The sequence below is a fragment of the Hyalella azteca genome, unplaced genomic scaffold, assembly GCF_000764305.2.
Source record: "Hyalella azteca isolate HAZT.00-mixed unplaced genomic scaffold, Hazt_2.0.2 contig6145, whole genome shotgun sequence".
Taxonomy (NCBI): Eukaryota; Metazoa; Arthropoda; class Malacostraca; order Amphipoda; family Hyalellidae; genus Hyalella; species Hyalella azteca.
In genome coordinates, this window is record NW_025936313.1 from 204,850 (window position 1) to 225,849 (window position 21,000).

At 40.0% G+C, this 21,000-nt stretch overlaps 1 protein-coding gene across 1 annotated transcript; it reads left to right on the forward strand.

Moving 5' to 3' along the window:
* Positions 1-14: 14 nt before the first annotated feature.
* Positions 15-20,951, forward strand: LOC108673190 (endothelin-converting enzyme 1). The gene is made up of 10 exons (XM_018160978.2): positions 15-214; positions 828-972; positions 1,360-1,577; positions 1,776-1,952; positions 16,799-16,899; positions 17,243-17,301; positions 17,899-18,018; positions 18,269-18,408; positions 18,616-18,780; positions 20,460-20,951. The coding sequence occupies exons 1-10, from the start codon at positions 26-28 to the stop codon at positions 20,637-20,639; spliced, it is 1,494 nt and encodes a 497-aa protein (XP_018016467.1). The 5' UTR covers positions 15-25; the 3' UTR covers positions 20,640-20,951.
* Positions 20,952-21,000: the final 49 nt, after the last annotated feature.

A 21,000-nucleotide genomic window follows, 5' to 3' on the forward strand; every position in this document is an offset into this window, starting at 1 on the left:
TTTCATAACCGAATCTGCCAAGCAAATGAGAGACTACCTAGGCTCCAGCATTACAGATGCAGAGGTTAGTGCTGAAGTTGAAGACCTGCTTGCTTTTGAGACCACACTGGCAAAGCTCATGGTCGATGCGGGTGCCGACAATGTTACCGAACTCCTCGAAAGGATGACCGTGGATCAAGTCCAAGCTGCGCTTGACTCGCAAACTCCAGGACAGGTAACGAAGTTATACCTGTTATAAATATTTTATACGCAATCGTCTAAGGCGTTCACTTGATAATATGTACTTAATAGCTGAGGCAAGAATTAGTTGAAGGCTGTAAACAGTGTGAATAGTTTTGAAATATGACTCATAATTTGAATTTCATGCTTACATTTCAAACTCATGTAGCAAAGTTTAACACTGGTAATAGGTGAACTGTCCAAAAATAGTATGAGAAATCATTTAGGTTAATTAAAAATTGAGATACGCGTTAAGTCAGATTGTCATTTTTGAAAACAAGCGATAAATTCAGGAAAAAGTACTTATGTCAATGATCCAGACGCTAGTGTGAAATGATAAGCTTCTTATTGCAATATATGCACCGCAATCTGGGAAGTATGTAAAAAAATCGGGTTCATTATAAGTTCCTGCTATGGTTTGATTGTCGCATACGCTGCATATCAACGCATGGAAGTTAAAAATAGTTCCTCAAAAAATTTACAGGCCATTCACCGGTGAATAAAGTTAACCTGTGTTAATTAAGGTTGGTTAATAAAATTAAAGGCTTAGAAATAATACAGTCGTCTGCTTCAGTGCAGTAGCAAGATGTTCTTTCCAATTTTGTTAGTTCAACTTGCTGGAATACATCCGTTTGGTGTTCGAGCCGTCTTCTGTGACCATCACAGCGGACGAAGTGATATACCTTGAGGAGGGTGTCGACTACATCTCACGATGGAGCACGCTGCTCTCAGAAACCCCTACGAGAGTTCTCGGTGAGTATCATGGTTATTATCAGTTTCAATAAATACAAATTTATTACAAGAATTAACATGAGTCAAAATCTGTTTTAATTAAAAAAAACTGCCGAATAACTTCATCGACTCGTGAAAGGTCTATTAAAGAAAATTGTATTGGAGTCGATATCAAGATTTGAGGAGAGAGGTGAGGGTTCGATCCCAGCTCTAAGCGCCAGTTTTTTGTCAGATTCGGCGAAGAGTCTAGGTGGTTAAGCTCAGCAAAATCGGCGACGGACCTAAGGCCAAATAAACGCTGATTGCTGAAACCGCTACAGTATTATAATATAATCCACAACGTCTTATTCACTTCTTTTTACAACGATACAAATAATTATACAATTTTTTTTTCATTCATCCCATCAGCAAATTTCATGTCATGGATGTGGGTTCTTCAGCTTGGAACTCAGACAACCTATGCAATGCGGAAAATTAGCAGTGACTTCGAAGAAATCTACTTCGGAGCCAAACTTGATCAGTTTCCAAGAGCTGACTTCTGCAGGATAGAGATGAACCAGGACTTGGGCTTCGTGCTCTCCAGGGCCTACGTTGACGAGTTCTTCCCAGCTGGAGCCAAAGAAGAAGTATTGCTCAAAATTCAAACCAGATAATCATGAAAATTTCTGTGGCCGCTTTCGAGACGTATTTATTAATTCTTTAAAGTAGAATTTTCAGGATTTAAGTTGTAAACTTATTGACCTACGGATAGTGATCTTGCAGATTTATAGAACAATCTGAATCACGACACACCATCGCTAACAGCGCTGGTCTACCTTCATCAGAACGAGCAGCTCGTCGAGGACGTCCGTTCTTCGTTCAATGCTATGTTCGACGAGAACACATGGCTCACTCCAGAGGACCTCGTCACAGCCAGAGAGAAGCTACAGGCAGTCGAAAGTATCGTCGCTTACCCCGAATGGATTATGGACGATGCCACCTTCACGGCAGCCTATGAAGGGGTAAGCTGTGCCTGTAAATGCTTGATAACTTGATATGAGTAGTATAGGAGTGAGCCTATCACAACAGTTTGTCTAAATAGCTTAACAGTTACCGATCATTTATTCCAACTCTTCTTTCGAATCTTGCCCATCAAAATTAACCAATTACCCTCGAATAAATCCTGGTCATTTAGCCAAAATCTCACCCCGAATATTAGCCATCAAAATTTACCAAATTACCCCCGAATAAAACCTGGTCATTTACCAACAATTTTATTTAGAATCTTGACCAGCAAAAATTTGAGCGCTGTCTATCGATCAAAAAACCTGAGCATTTACCCACAATCATACCCCGAATCTTGGCCTCTAAAGTCATGAGTTAACGGCCATTTACCCCGATTGACCGAGCACTCTTTAACCATTAACTCAGGGCTTAACCTAGAGCGGTTGTCGGAAAAATACTTCTGTGGGATATATAATTGATTTTAATTTCTGAAATACTTTCCAGAACTGGGATGCTCATCTTTATTAATCAAAACAACCCCAGATTACCCAAAGAGGTAGCAAATGTCCTAGCCGGCCCTTTGACGTCATTTTTTTCGAAAATACTTTGAACGAAGGGATCTTGTCGGCTGACTGGAAAGAAGCTCAAGTAACACCATTATTCAAAAAAGGTGACAAAAGCTGCCCGGGCAACTATCGCCCTGTCAGTTTGGCAAGTGTCGTTTGCAAGGTAATGGAATCTGTTGTGAGGGATCGATTGATAGATCATTTGACTGCTAATAATCTCCTATCAGACTGTCAACATGGCTTTATTGCCGGGAGATCCTGCACCACTAACCTCTTGTCGACTCCGAACGAATGGACCCGCCTGCTGGACGAAAGGGCGCCAGTAGATGCAGTGTACCTCAATTTTGCCAAGGCATTTGACAGTGTCCTGCATGAGCGGCTGTTTTGGAAATTGCAGTCTTTAGGAATTGACAGCAATGTACTCAAATGGGTCAGAGATTTTCTAGTAGGGAGACGCAAACGTGTCAGTATTAATGGGTCCGTATCAGACTGGGCTTCAGTGCGCAGCGGCGTGCCACTAGGAAGCGTTCTCGGGCCTGTTTTATTCGTTGCGTTTATTAACGATCTGCCAGAAGCTGTGTCTAGCGTGTGCTCGATGTATGTTGACGACAGAAAAATTTATAATACAGTGAAGAATACGTCGCAAATTGTACAGTTACAAGGTGATCTTGACAGGCTGGTTGACTGGGCTGATAAGTGGCAGCTGCGTTTTAACGCTGACAAATGTAAAGTAATCCACCTTGGCAAGAATAACGAACAGCATGATTACAGTATGAGAAGATACGGTTGCAACGACAGAGTGATGATGTCGAAGTCGAAAATGGAAAAAGATTTAGGAGTTAATATCGACAATGAGTTGAAATTTTCTAAGCATATTGAAGGTCAAGTTAATAAAGCCAATAAACGACTTGGACTCATCAGACGCTCTTTCGAGTTCCTAGATGCAGAAGCGATGAAGCAGTTGTTTGTTGCTGTCATGCGCCCGAACCTAGTTTGGAAACGTCGTGTGGGACAAAAATTTGAAAAGGTCAAAAATTTAATAGAGAGTGTTCAAAGACGTGCAACAAGGATAATTTCGGGCTTAAAAGGCAAGTCCTATGAGGAAAGATTAAATATTATGAAGCTGCCAAGCCTCAGTTATCGACGTCTGCGTATGGAGCTCATTGAAGCATACAAGTATACTCATGGCTTATACAAGGTCCCAGAAGGATTACTAGAATTTGAAACATGAACCAACACCAGGGGCCACGGCTATAAACTAAAAAACTTCGGTGTAACACATCCATGCGACAACATTTCTTCTCGCTTCGAGTCACCGACATTTGGAACAGCCTCCCTGATTGCATCGTTGACGCTCCGAGTATGAACACCCTCAAGAACAGACTAGACGAAGCTAAGCAGGAGCATATATTCAGTCTTAAAATGTCTAGCAAATTACGGACCAGGCAATAAGTCCAGCAGCTATCTCAATCAATCGTCAGTTATGGAAAGATAGGGTGCCGAAGGCTGGATCCCTTGTGAATCAAGTCACAAAAAATTCAAGAATCGGCAACAGGCCATGGGCCTATTTTTTTCAGTGCCGACACCTCTATTCTATTCTATAAGCTATATCATACGTTTCATTACACAGTTCTTGAAATTCTGCAAAGGGCATATCACAAGCAATGTAATCACCAGGAATATTTTTCATATCGATGAAAGATAACTCGAATAGAATTAATAAATTCGAATTCGTTCTAATGGTTTGTCTCGGTGATATGTGATAGTTTTGGGATAAGTTAATTGAACACAGTTATTGTGTCTTCCACGGGTCTAAAAACTGTCAGCAGGATTTTGATACTTTTCCGTAGTAATATCATCAAAAAATGAACAAATTTTTCTTCCTGGGATCTTTGTCAGTGGGATCAGGCACAGAAGCAGTATTCTCACATTATACGATTGCACATTTTGCTAAAACCCTTTTCAACGTTCGTTCTAATATATTCACTTGAATTAGAATCTTGTTTATTTCGATGGAGAGATTACGAATATCATAGCGAATATTATCAACATCAATCTGTAGCTGATTAATATTTCCGGAATTGAACATCACCTCTCTATGGGCATCTCTTATTACGTCTTCCTTTTTTATAAGAAATTTCATCAAGATTTTTTTCTCCTCACAGGCTGCCTCGAATGACAATAGCGTGTAAATGAATTGCCATCTACTAACTTTAATATACTTCCATCATGAATCACTCAATATTTTCGAATATTTTTAATGGGCTCATTACACTGGACTAGATGGAATGACTTTCTAAACCAAAGAGTAACTACATTAGGTAGAGTGAATTTTCAATCTTCTGTTTATCAATTATTTCATGTAGTACATTAGCTCTCACTTATATTAACCAAGAATACAAATGCATTCTGGCATCGATTGATATATGACTTATTGATACTCTCAATAGTTATAGGCATTACTATGCCATGTTTCCCAACATAAAAGTTATAACTTGTCTTATCGATTTTCGGGATAGAGGGATACATATCCAGTCCCACCAATGCCAGTCCATGAAATTTGTTTGTATCCAATTTTATTGCTGGCGTGAAATTCAAGTAAATCTCACTTTTTCTTCCGGTAATAACTATGCTTTGCGATTCCATTTTCTTAAACAGAAATCATTCAATAGTTTAACATCATGATCTTTAAACAAATTTCGTTTATAAAGTTAATGAGTGAGTTCCTGCAATTGATTAAAGACTCCTGTGTTTCTAGCATTCAGAGAGCTAAATAATAAGTGATGTCTTGCAACAATATCATTAACGTTAGAAGGTATCACTATTATTCCTGATCCTGCAACATCTGAATCAGTATTCGGTCTTGATTCAGGAGTTGAATCCCGAGATGATGCCGGGCTTGCAGCTTTAATTCTAGCAACTTTATAACGCACCTTTTCTTTTTGCAAAGCATTATACAATAGTTTAATTAATTTTTTATACTTCTCTCCTTTGCTTGCTTTTATTGTTCCATCCGGCTTGAGATGAGCCTTGGTCTGTCTCAAAATTGTTAGATAATTTGCCACATCATTTCTTCATAGTTTTCAGGGGATTGTTTTGTTACTAGCTCCCATAACCATATTACTAGCTCCCATAACACACATGTTGTTACTAGCTCCCACTCAATGTGTGTTCATTTTGAACTCAACTTGTGTTTAAATTAATGTTAGTTCCACTCGATGTTAGTTCAGCTTCTGGAATCCAAGATGGGTCATCATATCCCTACTATTTAACTAACAATTTCCCTTTACTCTTCTTCATAATTTTATCAATTTAATAATATCTCTGCTATATTGTGATAATTCTTCTTCGTAAAAACACCCCATTACTTTTTCAACGCTCATATCTTTCAACCTATAAGTTACTGGTTTTGTCTTTAATAATTTAGAGAAGGTAAATAACTCACGTATGAAACTAGGGAGATATAATTTATTAAAATATCTACGATTTCTACTAATTTTGACACGATCTCCAATTTGAATTTAGGATTTCAACCGTCGTTATCTCGGGGAATAAAGTTGCATAGACTATTTTACTGCTCTGTTCCATTGAAGCATCACGAGGAGTCATTTTCTTTGATTTATGATATGTAACCATCGTAAAATTATCAACTAAATCTGGTAAAATGTTTACCCACTTTTTTTGTCTTAGCGTACGTGAAATATTTCCACATTTTTGTCTTGAGAGTTCGGTTAAATCTCTCAACAACTTGAGCTTTAGTTTCATTTCCAGTTGAAAACCATTGAATTTAAAACTTTTTGAGCTCTTGTGTTGGCTTTTAATGAACTCTAGACCTTTGTTTGAATTTTTCAGGGAATTTGTTCAGTGAAAAACGTTTGGAATGAGGTTTTAATCTCTTCACCAGTTTTTCTACGTACAGGAACTGCCCATGCATGTTTGCTAAAGATGTTAATCCCAGTTAGATTGTAGTTATTACCTTCATCTGTATACTTCTGCATGTCAACTAAATCTGCTTTCCATTGATTATCAATCTTATTTACTTTAACTCTTTTTGTGGTAAAATTATATTTTATAGGTTTATGTAGAGTTTATGTTTCCTGTGACTCCAACCAATTCGTGACTGGCTTTCGAGATAAACCACTCCCACGAACGAGTTCATTTGTACGTAGCCGGTTTTAGGATCGTAATGTATTTGACTTAGAATTTTACCACTCAATTCTGTGAGTGAAATTTTACGTTTTTGATACACCAAGACATACATAACTTTTTCCAGCCATTATAGTATTAACTAATTTTGCATCAGTTCTAACATATGTCTGTTCATTAGGATCTATCGCAATTTCAGCCGCTTTCTTTGGTAGAATACCATCAAACTTGTTTCTGTATTCAGTTTTTGTATGCTCGTTATATATCATACTCTCTACAAGCTCTATCCAATGAATTAGTTCCCTTATAACCTTCATTCAATCTTTTTTGCACCTTAGTGTCAGGGCCACAGAAGGAGTAGGTATGCTTATCATTGAAAGAGCCGTTGGGAACTTGCTCAGATTGAATGTTGAAGGGTAATTATAAATGCATTTCTGGCAGTTGTAATTTCCTCAACATCGTGTTAAAAATGCCACTCCCAGTTTTTTCATTGTGAAGAAGTGATTTCAGCTGGTTTAAATATTCAGTATTATCGTTTGATAGTAGCTGAGCATAATTTAATAATGTTTTTTTATTGTAGACTATCTTGCATTACAGTGGTTTAATGCTAGCGTAATAATACCGTCTGCTAATATATGTCTTTTGTCGTCTTCGCCATTTAGAGCAATTTTATTGATCTTATTCGTATATATTCATGATTATCACTTGAGTTATTATACATTGTTTTATATATAGTCTCATTATTCAATGCTCTCAATTATTCATGCATGGTTGTATTCCTTTCAATAACATTTCTCTTTATACCTTTAACTTTCTTAGCTACAGAACGCTTTGTTCGATAACAATACATCTTTGCCCGAAGACCTACAAATTCTTCTATGGGAATGAGGCTAGTTTCATCTTTCATTCTACTGATTACTTTTTTGTTCTGATTTGAATAGAGGAAATGATCCTTAGGATAATTCGATGCGTCATATAAGTCTTGATTATCCTTCATATCTTCATATATGACATTTGTTCGAATGTCATAGCAGAGCGAGTCTGTATTTGTGAACAATAGCTCTGCTCTATCATCATCACATTTCTTTCTAACAAAGTTGTAATGAAAGTCATACATCAATTTCTTGCTTATATCTAGTATCCTTGTTTAGTCTTAACCAAATCAACTTCAACTCTATTTCTAATGTTTTCCATCGTTTTACCGAATACTGAATTCGTCATTAACTTTAAACGACGAATACTTTAATTCGTCATTAAAAATTTTTTATCTAAATCATACATTGCTTGTTGCCGCTTTTTTATGTTCATCTATGAACGGCTCCATCCATGGACTTTCATCGAATTCTAATATTCTATGGATTTTCTCTAGTTTCAATCCAAGTTTCTCATACAGCTTTAAATTACTGTAATAGATTACATATTTTTCACGCTTACCACGCTTACTAACTTATGAACATTCCTATTCTATTATTTTAAGGAGCTAGTGGTAAAATCATTATGATTGTCATGTAAGTCTTTTGGATAACTGAAGTCAACTTCAATTTACGTCAAACAATGATATATAATTACACGGTTTCTGAGGATCATAGCTTTCAGGGATATTTTTATTATTTGCTTCAGCATAACTTGTAGAAATCATTGAAACACCACCTCTAACACCTTTCTCAATGAACAGTATCATATCAGGATCGTTCAGCAAGTCTAATTCTATCTCAGTAATCTTTAACATAGCATCAAAGGATAAACCCGGGGCTGTGAAATAATGAGCTGGATCTAATTTGTATGTCTTCAAACAGGTATTTCTTAAGTTCTCAAACACTTTACTTAATAACGAGGTGTCAACTTTGAGATAGAGATTATGATAGTCGTTAAATGTTTTGCATTCGAATAAATCCCAAACCTCTTTAGCATGTTCATATTCTTTATCAAATATGTTTATCATTTAACTTGTTACAGAATTTATCCCTCAATGATAAACTAATTGAATTCATTTTGGCCTAGGTATCCATGTAATCGTATGGATATATTCATTTGCTTTGTATCAATTTAAACTGTTCATTAGTAGGGAAATGTCTCCATTTGACGTCCGGACCTCTTCGTGTTGGATAGACCCCTCCGTGACGACCTGTGTCCCCGGGTGTATTGCTACTCCCTCCTCCCCCTCACTCTTGCACTTCCCAGCGAACCTCCGCCTGCCCCCACCCACTTCCTTCAGCTCAACTGCAACGGCCTGCGGCATTTCGCGCAGTTGAGCTGGCCCACTTTTTGTCCACCCACTTCATCCTTGTTGCAGACATCCAAGAAAGCAAGCTGACCGAGGCCTCAAACCCTCAACCTTCCTTGGTTACACCTTGGTTCGCTGCGACAGACCTATTGGTCCTCGTTCGTGCAGGCGGAGATGGTCTCTGCTACCTTGTGAACCACTCCGTGACCTTCTACCCGATCTCTTCTGACCACATGTTCCCTACTGATTCAACCACAGAACATCTGGATATCTCTATTTCCACTAGTGGTCTATAATATTCCACCTCTGCAACATCTACCTCCCTGACCTTACTACTCGAGCTGGACCCCATAACACCATCATAATGGGCGACTTCAATGCTCATAACCCAGCGTGGTTCTCTGCCACCCAAGACGAACGCGCGGCTGCCCGAGGCAAAGCCTTCATCAACCAAATTGACTCCAGGCAGTTCGTTCTCCTCAATCAGGACACTCCCACCAGGCCCCTGTCACAGTCACAAGGAGCTCCATCTTCACCCGACCTCAGCCTCATCAGTTCGCATCTGGCCCTAGACGCTGTCTGGACCCCGCTGTTGAGGGGGGCACTCAACTCTGACCACCATCCCATCTCTATCTCCCTGGACTCCATGAACACCCTCAACAATCGTCCTACTCGCACCTACATCAACTTCCGACGGGCAGATTGGGATGCCTATACCACCGACACGGATGCCGCTTTTCGCGCTGCCGCTCCCTCTTCTTCCTGCTCCCAGGGAGAGATCCACTCGGCGGCCTGTCGACACATCCTCGTGGTTGTAGAAAGGATTTCTTTCCTAACCTCACCCTCAGCCATCCCTCTCATACAAGAGCCGGACAAGACCCGTGCTCAGAACCCCTACCACCCCAGTCTTCCGGACCTAAACAACATCTCAGCAGCCATTTCCTTACACTCCCGCAAAGCCTGGGCCAAGAAGATCCAGTCAACCAACCCGCAGACAAGTCCCTTCAAATTCTGGTCGCTCCTACGCTCCCTTTCCGGCAAGTCAACCAGACCAGCCCAAAAACAACCCATTTCCTTCCATAATTTCCATGCCACTCTAGACCACCTGATAGCCTCGTCCTTTTGCCGCCAATTGATGCTGGTTCCCCATTACCAACGTGACCCCTCCTGCAGATCAACTTACAGAGGCATCAAGCACCGCAATCCCCTCTCCGACACACCTCCCCTGTTCATTGCGGATCAGACCAGACAGGCGGTATGGAGCTCGGCTACCTCCACCGCCACTGGCCCGGACTCCCTCAGTATCCTCTAACTCCGTCACCTGGGTCCCAGAGGCATCCAGCACCTCCCTAACTATTTAATCTGTCCCTTGCTAAGGCCGACATATCTGCCAGCTGGATGTCAGCCGCAATCATTGCCATTCCCAAGCCTGGCAAAACTCCGTCCATCAAATCGTCATACCGGCCCATTTCCCTCCTGCGCCCATCTGTGAAGGTGTTGGAGCGTCTGCTCCTTCCCGCCCTCACTGCAGCGATCCCACTGGCGGACTCCCAGCATGATTATCGCTCCCTCCACTCTACAACATCGGCCTGCTTCCTCTAACCCAGACCATAGTCTCAGGTTTCAACCAGCACCGCCTACCAACAAGGACAATTGTAATAGCAATAGACTTCACCAATGCATTCGACATCGTGCCTCACGCCCAGCTCATCTTTCGCTTTGCCTCCAGTCCCCTCCACGCCAATATCACCCGCTGACTGATCTCCTACATCAGATGCAGGTCAGTCAGGTGCTCCACCAACAACTGCATCTCCTCCCCACGCCCGGTCCACGCTGGAGTCCCACAAGGCTCCGTCATCTCACCCGTCCTCTTCAATTCCTATGCTTCAGACTTCTCCCAGTCTACCCATTTAATCACCTCATATGCGGACGACTTCACAGCCGCTGCAGAGGCCGTGCAGATTGCCGACGCGTTTGCAGTCCTCTCCGCTCAATCTTCCGATATGGCGGCATGGGCTTTTGGGAGGGGTTGTCTGTATCTATCCCCAAATCCCACACCACCCTCTTCACCTCCAACATCCACCAATCTCAAACCGACCCTCATGTCAGCTAGGAGGGGTCTGACCTTCCACTCTGTCGAACCCCGAAGATCCACGGGGTCACTTTTGACCACCACTTCACCTTCTCTCCTCACATTGCTGCAATATGTCAGAGAGCCCGCCAGTGCATCAACATCTTCAAAACACTTGCCGAAACCAGCTGGAGACAGCAGAAGAAGACCCTCCTTGTGACCTTCAAGGACATCATTAATCCCTCATCACCTACGCTGCCCCAGTGTGGTTCCCTAATGCCTCTCCTTCGGCAATCTCTAAATTGCAATCCATCCAAAATTCTGCTCGCCGCATAGCCATGGGATCTCTTCAAGGGGCCTCCGCTTCCCACCTCCACAGCAAGGCTGAGGTCTTACCTGTGGCCGAATACCTCTCTCTGCACACAGTACTTTACCAGCGCCCTACGACCGCACCATCCCAGCTACCCAATCGTCACCCTGACATCAGGGCCCCGTTCCATGAAGCACACGCTACAGACCCGCTTCCTCCCTTCAGTCTCTCACTTGCTTAAGGAGAGGTCCCTCCCCCCGGCTCCTACTCAGCTGCCCTCAGTACCCTGCACAGCTCTGCCGTCTCCCACCTTTCTTCAGCAGCTCCTAGCAAGGTGTTGCTGATCCCTGCTCCCTCTATCTCATCCAGCGAGCTAGCCCTCCACAGAGCAGCCAGAAGCGCCCTTTCCCAGCTCCGCTCTGGCTACTCACCGCGACTTAATTCGTACCTTGCCCGCATTGGTGCAACAAATAGCCCTCTCTGCCCTGAGTGCGGCGCAGTGGATCATACCACCCATCACCACTTCAGCTGCCCATCGCACCCCATCTCGCTAGCCCCACTGGACCTCTGGTCTAACCCTGGACCGACAGCGGCGTTCCTCGCATCACTCCCAATTTTCTCTGACTTCCTTGGAGTGGATCCTCCGCTCCCTCATCATCCCTGGAGCCGCCGCCTTGAACGGGGCGCCGCCGAGCAGTAGACCCTGCAACTAACAACAACAGGGAAAATATCTTTTCAATTTCACATGATATGATAAATTTTTTGATAGTGCATCCAACGATGAAGATATGAATCTGAAAGTGTCTAAGAATCTTAAATCTCTAGTTATGTCTCGCTGTCTCCCAGTGTTTCTATCGATATACGTCCCGACTTTGATGGTCTGTGCGAAACTTATGTATTTCTGATATAACATTTATTTGACCTGGCACTTTACCTAGTTCCTTGATAATTAGATGTGAATCATAATTAGATAAGTTATGCATAAACATTGGAATAAAATCAGGATTTTTAATTTTAAAAATGCTCCTGAGATGCACTGGACCTCTATAGTCTCCCGTTAGGTGATTGTTATCTCTATCCTTATAGTTTTCTTGAGTAAACTATTCATGACAGACATAGCAAACTGTAGCATTTTTGTGTTCGTGATATTTTCAGTTGATATGAACATTTTTTTTTTGGATACTGATTTAATAGCTCACACACATGTTTTGTTCCTCTTTCTAGATATTTCGCAAACTTTTCGGACGCATCTCAACCATTATATAACTCCAATTTTGAGTACCTTTCATCTTCGCATTTAGCATAGCAACAGAAACTATTCGGCTCATGTTTTTGCATATTCCGCGTACATTTCGACTTTAGGACTGGTCGACATGAATCCTACCAATGTCGATTCAAAATCAGCGTAAATTACAAAAGGATGTTTGATAGTCTTTTGAAAGGCCTTGAATTTTAGTTTCTCATCACTAAAAACATATATGACAGGTGTGTGAATAGAGCAATCATCTTTATGTTTTTCAAGTAGGTCTTCGCGTATAAATTCATGCTTCGAAATCAGCGTAAATTACAAATGGATGTTTTTGATAGTCTTTTTTTGAAAGGCCTTGAATTTTAGTTTCTCATCACTAAAAACATATATGACAGGTGTGTGAATAGCGCAATCATCTTTATGTTTTTCAAGTAGGTCTTCGCGTATAAATTCATGCAGGCAGTATGGTTCTATGACTCGCCTTACATATTCGGTTCTATGACATATTCGGTTCTATGACTCGCCTTATGAATACATGGACTTAAAGACTTCATCAAGACACAATGACTTCCATTCTCGTTTGTAATTAACAATAATGGAACCACATCTTTATTTCTAGTTTTACTTATTCGAAGTGGGCATAGCTCCAAACAATAAATCAAGCTATATACATTTATAGAAATATTATTAAACTTGTAAATATATCGATATTTTATTCATAGGGAATTTGATATCTGCAAAATCCAACTCTTCGGCTTTCTCTTTTAATATTTTCGTTATTCTGTTACCAATTTTTTTATCCCTGCTGAAGTGGCGCACGACCGTCTACTTAAAGCACATGTTATCTTGGTTTTTGATAGTTATTAACGTGTATTTAGGATGTCTCAATTTTTATGATTATTAAATATATCTAGACCTTCTTAAACGTTTGTATTCAAATATTTTGATTATGAAGTTTGGCAACTTGTTTAATGTCCATCCAGAAGAGTTGTTCGTAAATTCTTCAATTCTATGTTTCAGATTATCATGGTCCTTTAATTGTATTTAAATTTATTCGAATCCTTGACAATTATTTAAACCTGTTTGAATTTATTCAAGCGGTGTTACGAATTATCTCGCTGCCTAATTTAATTTATGAAACTCGACTTGCAAATTCAGTTGTAATTTAATATTATCGAATTGACTGCCTAATTACTTGAATAACTTCAGATGTTATGTTCTGAAGAAATAACTTCGGATCGATCTTTCTTATATCATGATAAATATGATCTGCGCATTTATCATTCACAGCCTTCTTAAGGGGGAGGTTCACCCTCCGTAAAAACTTTTTTGTTTACGGACGCATCACTCTGAAACTTGGTACACATATGTAAAACAGAATTCTAAGACATTTTTGTTCGTGTGATTTTTTTGGAAAAATTGATAGAAAACGTGAAATTCATAGAAAACGGACAAAAAAGGGGGTACTGTAGAAATCTATCTCCTCCTAGGGTTTTGAAGCTACAGCAATGAGACATATACTATTTGTAAAGACCATACCAATCGAGTAACGAAGCCCGATTTTTGCCTTAGTTTTTTTACGCATATAAAATTTTTTTATTTTTCTCATTTCCTCCCCCTTCCCCTCCCCATTTTGAATCCAAACTATGCACAAATCTAAAAAAGGGGCTTCGTTACTCGATAGGTATGGTCTTTACAAATAGAATGGTATATGTCTCATCGCTGTAGCTTCAAAACTCTAGGAGGATATAGGTTTTCCGTGACAAAAAGTTGAACTTTTCAGGACAGTGCGACAAAGTTCCGCGCGCCTTGAAATAGTCACTCAATGTAGCATAGAGACCAAACTACAGGCTTCTGTAGCTTAATTCCACTCAAGGATGCTAGCAGCGACTTGCAGTACACCTCTCCGTACGAAGCGAACAGGGTGACTGAGCCTTGATGCCAGATACACCTATAAATGTAGTCTTAGCGAGTGAATTACCTCCCATCTATTTAGTGAAGGAACTCCACCCCCGCCGCCCTTTAAAGAGCAGCCGTGTACGTAAAAATTCGCCTACATGGATTGCAGCGGTATCGTTGAAAAGCTCAAAATGTCAGTTTTAAGATGAGACTAAGCACATAACTGCAGCACAACTCAAGTAGAAACTATATTTAAAATGCTCAGCAGCTAATTACCTTGTATCTAATGAAGGAACTATCTTAACTATATTAAAGAGCCGTCATGTAAGTAAAAATTCAAGTACAGGGATCGCAATGGTACCGTTCGAAAGGGCAGAATGTCAGCTTTAAGATGATACTAAAAACCGAAAATGCCAAATCCGAAAATTTTAGGGTGAACCTCCCCCTTAATATCACCTCGCATGCATTCAAATTTATTTTTAAAATTTACATTTGAGTCTTCATGCGCTCCGACATCATCCATTTCTAAATTGCAAAGATTACAATAAAAAAAAATAACTGGCTAATAAGCTATCATTTAAGCGTTTTCTGCATGGACGTTTGACTGCTCATGTCTTTTTAAGTTTTGAACTTCGCGATTGCATATTACGCATTTATCATCGAATTAAGGCATTTGATATGATCAAATTGTTAATATCTTTAAGATGCTTTTGAGTTTCTATTTGTTTGTTTAGGTTTTTAAATACTGTGTTACAAACTTTGCAGTGATTCATGCTGCCAAGATTTGCTTTTATTTTACTTAAAAAATTTATCCAAGGAATTTTCACATCAAATGTATATTTCCCCACGTGATTTACAATAGATGATTTGTCAACTCTCATTTTATATAGCAAAAGTAAAAATAACATTGAAAAATTATTGAATTTGATCTATTTGATAAAATGTAAAATGGTAATAAAACACAACATTTGAGATATAACTTGATACTGAATGTGGGTGGTGACTCGATCCCTGAATTGGTGATGTCTATTGACCTTTTGGAATTACGTACAGTGATGCAGAGGTAACGTCTGATAACAGCGGTCTTGGAGCGTGGGCTTGAGTCGGTTGCATTCTGTTAATAATGTAGCCTTGTGGTCGGTGCTTATTGCTGACCATGGGCTGGAGCAGCGCTGGCCGGATGCGCTCGCCGAGCGCAGGGTAATGACCTAATTGGTTGTGCGTTCGCTGAGCGCAGGCAAATAGTATAATTGGTTATGCGCTCGCTGTGCTCAAGTTTGCTCACTGTGTCACTGTGTTGCCAATTTCCACTCATCGGCAAGATTATGTCCGTCATCACACAGAAATTATGTCCGTCATCACTTTTTTTTCTCGAATTTTTACAAAAATGTACTGTTACTTATGTCAGTCATGTGTATGAGAATGGTGATCTGGTGCGGTCGTTCTCCGGAGTGGTAATGTCTCGCAATGAATATGAGCACCTCTCTATAAAATGTTACTCGCGTGATATTAAATAGCCAATACCCATTCCCAAAAACTAATCGAATGCGCTTTGTCAGGGGTTCCGAAAATGACTCGTGAGAGAAAGGTCGTTTGCTCTGAATAAATATATGAATTGAGCTGGTGATACACTCCAGCAGTATACTGTATCAGCTTACCCGATTCAAGATTACATTATTAGAAATTATACATCCTACAAAAGTATTTTTCTCACAGCCGCTCTAGGTTAAGCCCTGAGTTCACGGTTAAAGAATGCTCGGTCAGTCGGGGTAAATGGCCGTTAACTCATGACTTTAGTGGCCAAGATTCGGGTAAGATTGTGGGTAAATGCTCAGGTTTTTGATCGAAAGACAACGTTCAAATTTTTGCTGGTCAAGATTCTGAATAAAATTGTGGGTAAATGACGAGGTTTTATTCGAGGGTTATTGGTTAATTTTAAAGGTCAATATTCGGGGTAAGATTTTGGGAAAATCACCTGGTTTTATTCGGGGGTAATTAGTTAATTTTGATGGGCAAGATTCGAAAAAATATTGTGTGTAAATGACCGACAAGCTTGATTAATCTGTTTAGACTAATTATTTTGATAGGCTCACTCCTATACTACTGATATGCTTTTCAATCATGTTTAATTTCTCTAGAATTCCGTAAACAATCTTCCACACAATTAATTTATTACAGCCACTGATGCTATTTTGTAAAATGATTAATGATTCTAACCTAATATCAAATTTTATGTAATAAAAATAAGTCATTATTATTAGGCAAAGATCTTACATTATGAATTTAATACGCGCTATTATTACATAATATTGCGGCATATGTTATTTATCATAATTTTTGTAATAATACCAACCCCGATATCTGGAATTATTATACACTTTTGTTTCCCCATTGAAAGTTGGAGATCGTCGCTAACGATCAGTTCGGTAATCTCGTGCACATTGGACAATATATGGAGCTTTACGAGTGCGAAATCTTCAGGACTGAACCGCAAACAAAGTTAGTGCATGTTTTTTAGTAAAAGATGTAAGAAAAAAATTCTGATTATGAATAAAAATACATTTGTCAACTCAACGATTTGTCATATAATTTCATGTTGCAAATCACAATTTCATATGTTGTATTATGTAGAAGTCAAATGAAGAAAAAAATTGTTATACGTTTGCGATTCCAATTTCGGATAGACTGTAATCGTGCAGAATTAACGTTAATAAACAACGTTTATTTTAACAATTAATTAGCAAAACATGTTTGGCAAGGCGTTGAAATATGCTCCACTGCCATTAGTTGATTCAATACAAAGCATATAACCAGCATAAATCTAATTTATCCCACGCAACAGATTCATATTGCCTCCTACGGTGGTCAACGCCTTCTACTATCCTACGACCAACTCTATAAGTATGTATGAGTATGATTGAAAACTTGACTTTCTCATGAGTTTGTGTGAGAGGCTTCACATTCACGCATACTGCTAAGTATTCTTATTTCAATGATGTTTTTGTATGATCGGAAATTTTTTGCAGGATTTTTATTCAAAACTTAAATCTATATACGTAGAACCCTCTGAACAACTCGTGGTTTAGAACCATCTGAACTATACTAAGTGTAGTTTTGAACCCTCTGAACAACTCAGTATAGTTTAGTACCCTCTGGACAACTAAGTGTAGTTTATTTATAACCCTGTGAACAACTCCAGTTTAGAACCCTCTGCAAAACTCTTTGTAGTTTAGAACCAAATTATAAATTCAACGGCAATATAATTTATGTCACAAATCACATATGCAAAGACTACTGTTGAGTAAATGAACATCACTATGAATTTCTCCGAGCTCCTTAGTAAAATGATGTACGTAAATAATATTCAAAATTTCATTAAATTGTTAACTCCGCAGGTCTTCAAACATATATTAATAACTAATATTAAATAAGTTATGAATAAGGAAATAATTTTTTTGAACTTATCACGGTCTATCACAAAACTCTTGCACCACACAGCGATCTTGGCGGGTATCCTGCAGATTCCGTTCTACCAACACAACTCCCTTGCCGCCCTCAACTACGGGGGCATCGGCATGATCATCGGCCACGAGCTTACACACGGCTTCGATAATTCAGGTGCATTTGAAGGCGATGTTTAAGAGTCAAGCAACGCATACATTACTTCACAGAAGGAGCTGAGTACGTTATGTTGAAAGCACTTTGAATAAGAGCGATGACACCTATTGTACAGATTCTGAGTAGAAGATATCGATCGTAAATTGCGAGAAATTAAATTCTCACCCGTTTAGAAATCTTCTTAAAGCATCTTCTGCAGATGAATGGTTTATGGTTTCCGTTATCTAATGCATGTATCCTTTCTTTGCAGGAAGAAATTATGACAAGGACGGAAACCTGGCGCTGTGGTGGAGTCAGGAGTCCATACAGGCTTTCAACGAGCGCGCCCAGTGCTTCGTCGACCAGTACGATGCCTTCCACCCTCCTGAGGTGGCCGACCCCACAGTCATGGTCAGAGCAAATCTTCTCACGATTGAATTTATTTTTAAATAAGTCGTAGTCTCTCAATAGCTTTCCGTACTCATCAAAAATTAGAAACATAGATTTTTAAATGATAAAATTTTGAAATTTATGCGCTTTCATGCCGCATTCTAATTATTTTACTGCGATATGAGATTCGGTACCGTGGGATAGAATAGAGCGTATTTTTGAACACAGGTTGACGGTCAACAAACCCTTGGAGAGAACATAGCCGACAACGGTGGAATTCGCGAGGCGTTCCTCGCCTACCAGCGCTACGTGGACCGCAACGGCGTCGAGCCCGCGTTGCCCGGCCTCGACGAGTTTACCTCAGAACAGCTCTTCTACCTCGAGTTTGCAAACGTAATGAATTGATTCAAGATTACTCGTAAATAAATAGGGACAGAGATTTTGACCTAGCCCACTACGCAAAAGTTACGAAGCGCTTATGGCTTCTTTTGAATTTATTTCATTAACCCTTAATTATATACTTGCTTCCGACGGTTATCATAGCATATCATAGCATGCATCGGCGCAGATGATTAGGCCGACGAGGGCATGTCGTCGAGTTTCGTTGACTTGCATTCAAACACTGCTTTAAAAATGGCCACATGGCCACGTCACGTCCAAAAATTTCGGCAACGCGCGCTCCCTAAGAGCGCCTGTTTCGATTGTCCAGTTGTCGCATTCTTATGGGAGGCACTTCCACGCTGTACATATAACTACGCATAACCGAATCAAGTCGATTCTTGAAGGCGTTCAACGTTGTCTCCTTGGCAATCTCCGCTGGCAGGCCGTTCCACCGATCAACCACGCGATGAGAGAAGAAGTGCCGCCTCGCAGTAGTTTTACACCTTGGTTTATTTATTTTAAACTGATGGCCCCTGGCGATCTCCTCTGTATATAGCGCGAATAAATATTCTCTTTCAGGTAATAGCCATGAGTGTATTTGCAAGTTTCTATAAGGCCGCCACGAGTTCTCCTATGTGCCATACTAGGAATGTTCATCCTCTCCAGGCGTTGCTCATAAACCACATCCTTAAATCCTGGGACGACTCGAAGTTGCTCTCCTCAAAACACCTTCAATAAGTTTCTTGTCTTTCTCAAGTTTGGGGGACCAGGCAACGTTGCAAAACTCAAGGTGTGGTTTTACGAGTGCCACAAATAATGTTTTCATTGTCGGAGCGTCCAGAAATTCAAATGATCTTCCAATCAGACCCAGAATACTGTTAGCCTTATTAACCTGGATTTCAATGTGCCTCGAGAACCTCAGCTCACTGTCAACGTTCACACCCAGATCCTTCTCCAGCACAGACTTCTGCAAAACGGTTACATTGTTTTGATCAACACTAGATAATGCTCAACAGCCTTTATACCGAGGGCTTCCAGTTTGCTAAGAAGTCGCTCATGTGGTACAGAGTCGATCGCTTTCGCCATATCCAAGTAAACTACGTCGACGTCCTTTCCATCATCTAGATTCTATAGCTTTCGTCCAGTCCTTAAGACATGCCAATAATTTCGGTGAACACGATCGGCCAGGAACAAACCCATGTTCACAGTCCGATAAAAGATCATTCGTTTGCAGGTGTTCCATTATCTTCTCACGGATCAGTGACTCAAGTATTTTACAAACAATACTCGTCAGGCTGATTGGCCGGTAGTTGCTTGGTTTACTCTTGTCGCCCTTCTTAAATAAGGGTGTTACTTGTGCTTTCTTCCAGGCTGACGGTAGCTTACTCTCATCAAGGGACTTTTGGAAAATTAGAGCCAAAGGCTCGGCGATTATCGGTGAAAGTTCAGTAAAACTCTCAGATGTAGCTTATCTTGGCCCTCTGAATTATTCGGATTCAATCTTTTCAATTTATTAAAAACTTCAGACACATCAATATCTAGCACACTGATGTTGTCCCGTCGTGCAAGATCCGTGATCCGATAATGATCTTCCTCTGTAAAGATTTAATAGTTTAAATATGTCTAACGATTTAATGATCTGTCTCACGATTTAAAAATGTAATTTGCAAAAACATTGATTTTATTCACAGTTATGGTGCGAGAGCAGGACTGAATCCAGCATCATGAGACAGCTGCGTAGCGACGGACACTCGCCCGGTCGATTCCGAACCCTCGGAACGCTTGGCAACGATGCAGAATTTTCTCGAGTCTGGAAATGCCCCGCAGGCTCCAAAATGAACCGCGGGGACCAAAGCTGTGTGCTGTGGTAAATATATCAATGATAAATGGTCATGATTAAGCAATAATATTCTAAGTAGCACTAATCATCTCTGCAAATACTTATGTTGTAATTTTGTGCAATCGCTTGGCCAACGATACCATGTATTGAGAGATTTTTCATTGAACACTGTTTATGTACTTATAACTTATCTGCATTCAGTCTTAGAATTATAGTTTATTTGATATCGTAGTAGCACGACATCTACATTAATTACTTCAATTGTAAATTGTTCGTCGCTGAAGTCGCGAAATAGTCTTATAAATATAAAAATTCAAATTTTATTCATTAACTTTATTGAACATTTTTTTGCTTATTAAAAAATAGGATTTCGTGGTCATTTTATTGCAACA

Excerpts from the sequence above, each read along its gene's own strand:
- LOC108673190 (XM_018160978.2), top strand. The coding sequence starts at position 26 with ATGAGAGACTACCTAGGCTCCAGCATTACAGATGCAGAGGTTAGTGCT. Across the intron at positions 16,900-17,242 it reads AGGACTGAACCGCAAACAAA|ATTCATATTGCCTCCTACGG; the intron begins GTTAGTGCATGT and ends CCCACGCAACAG. Across the intron at positions 18,019-18,268 it reads ACACGGCTTCGATAATTCAG|GAAGAAATTATGACAAGGAC; the intron begins GTGCATTTGAAG and ends CTTTCTTTGCAG.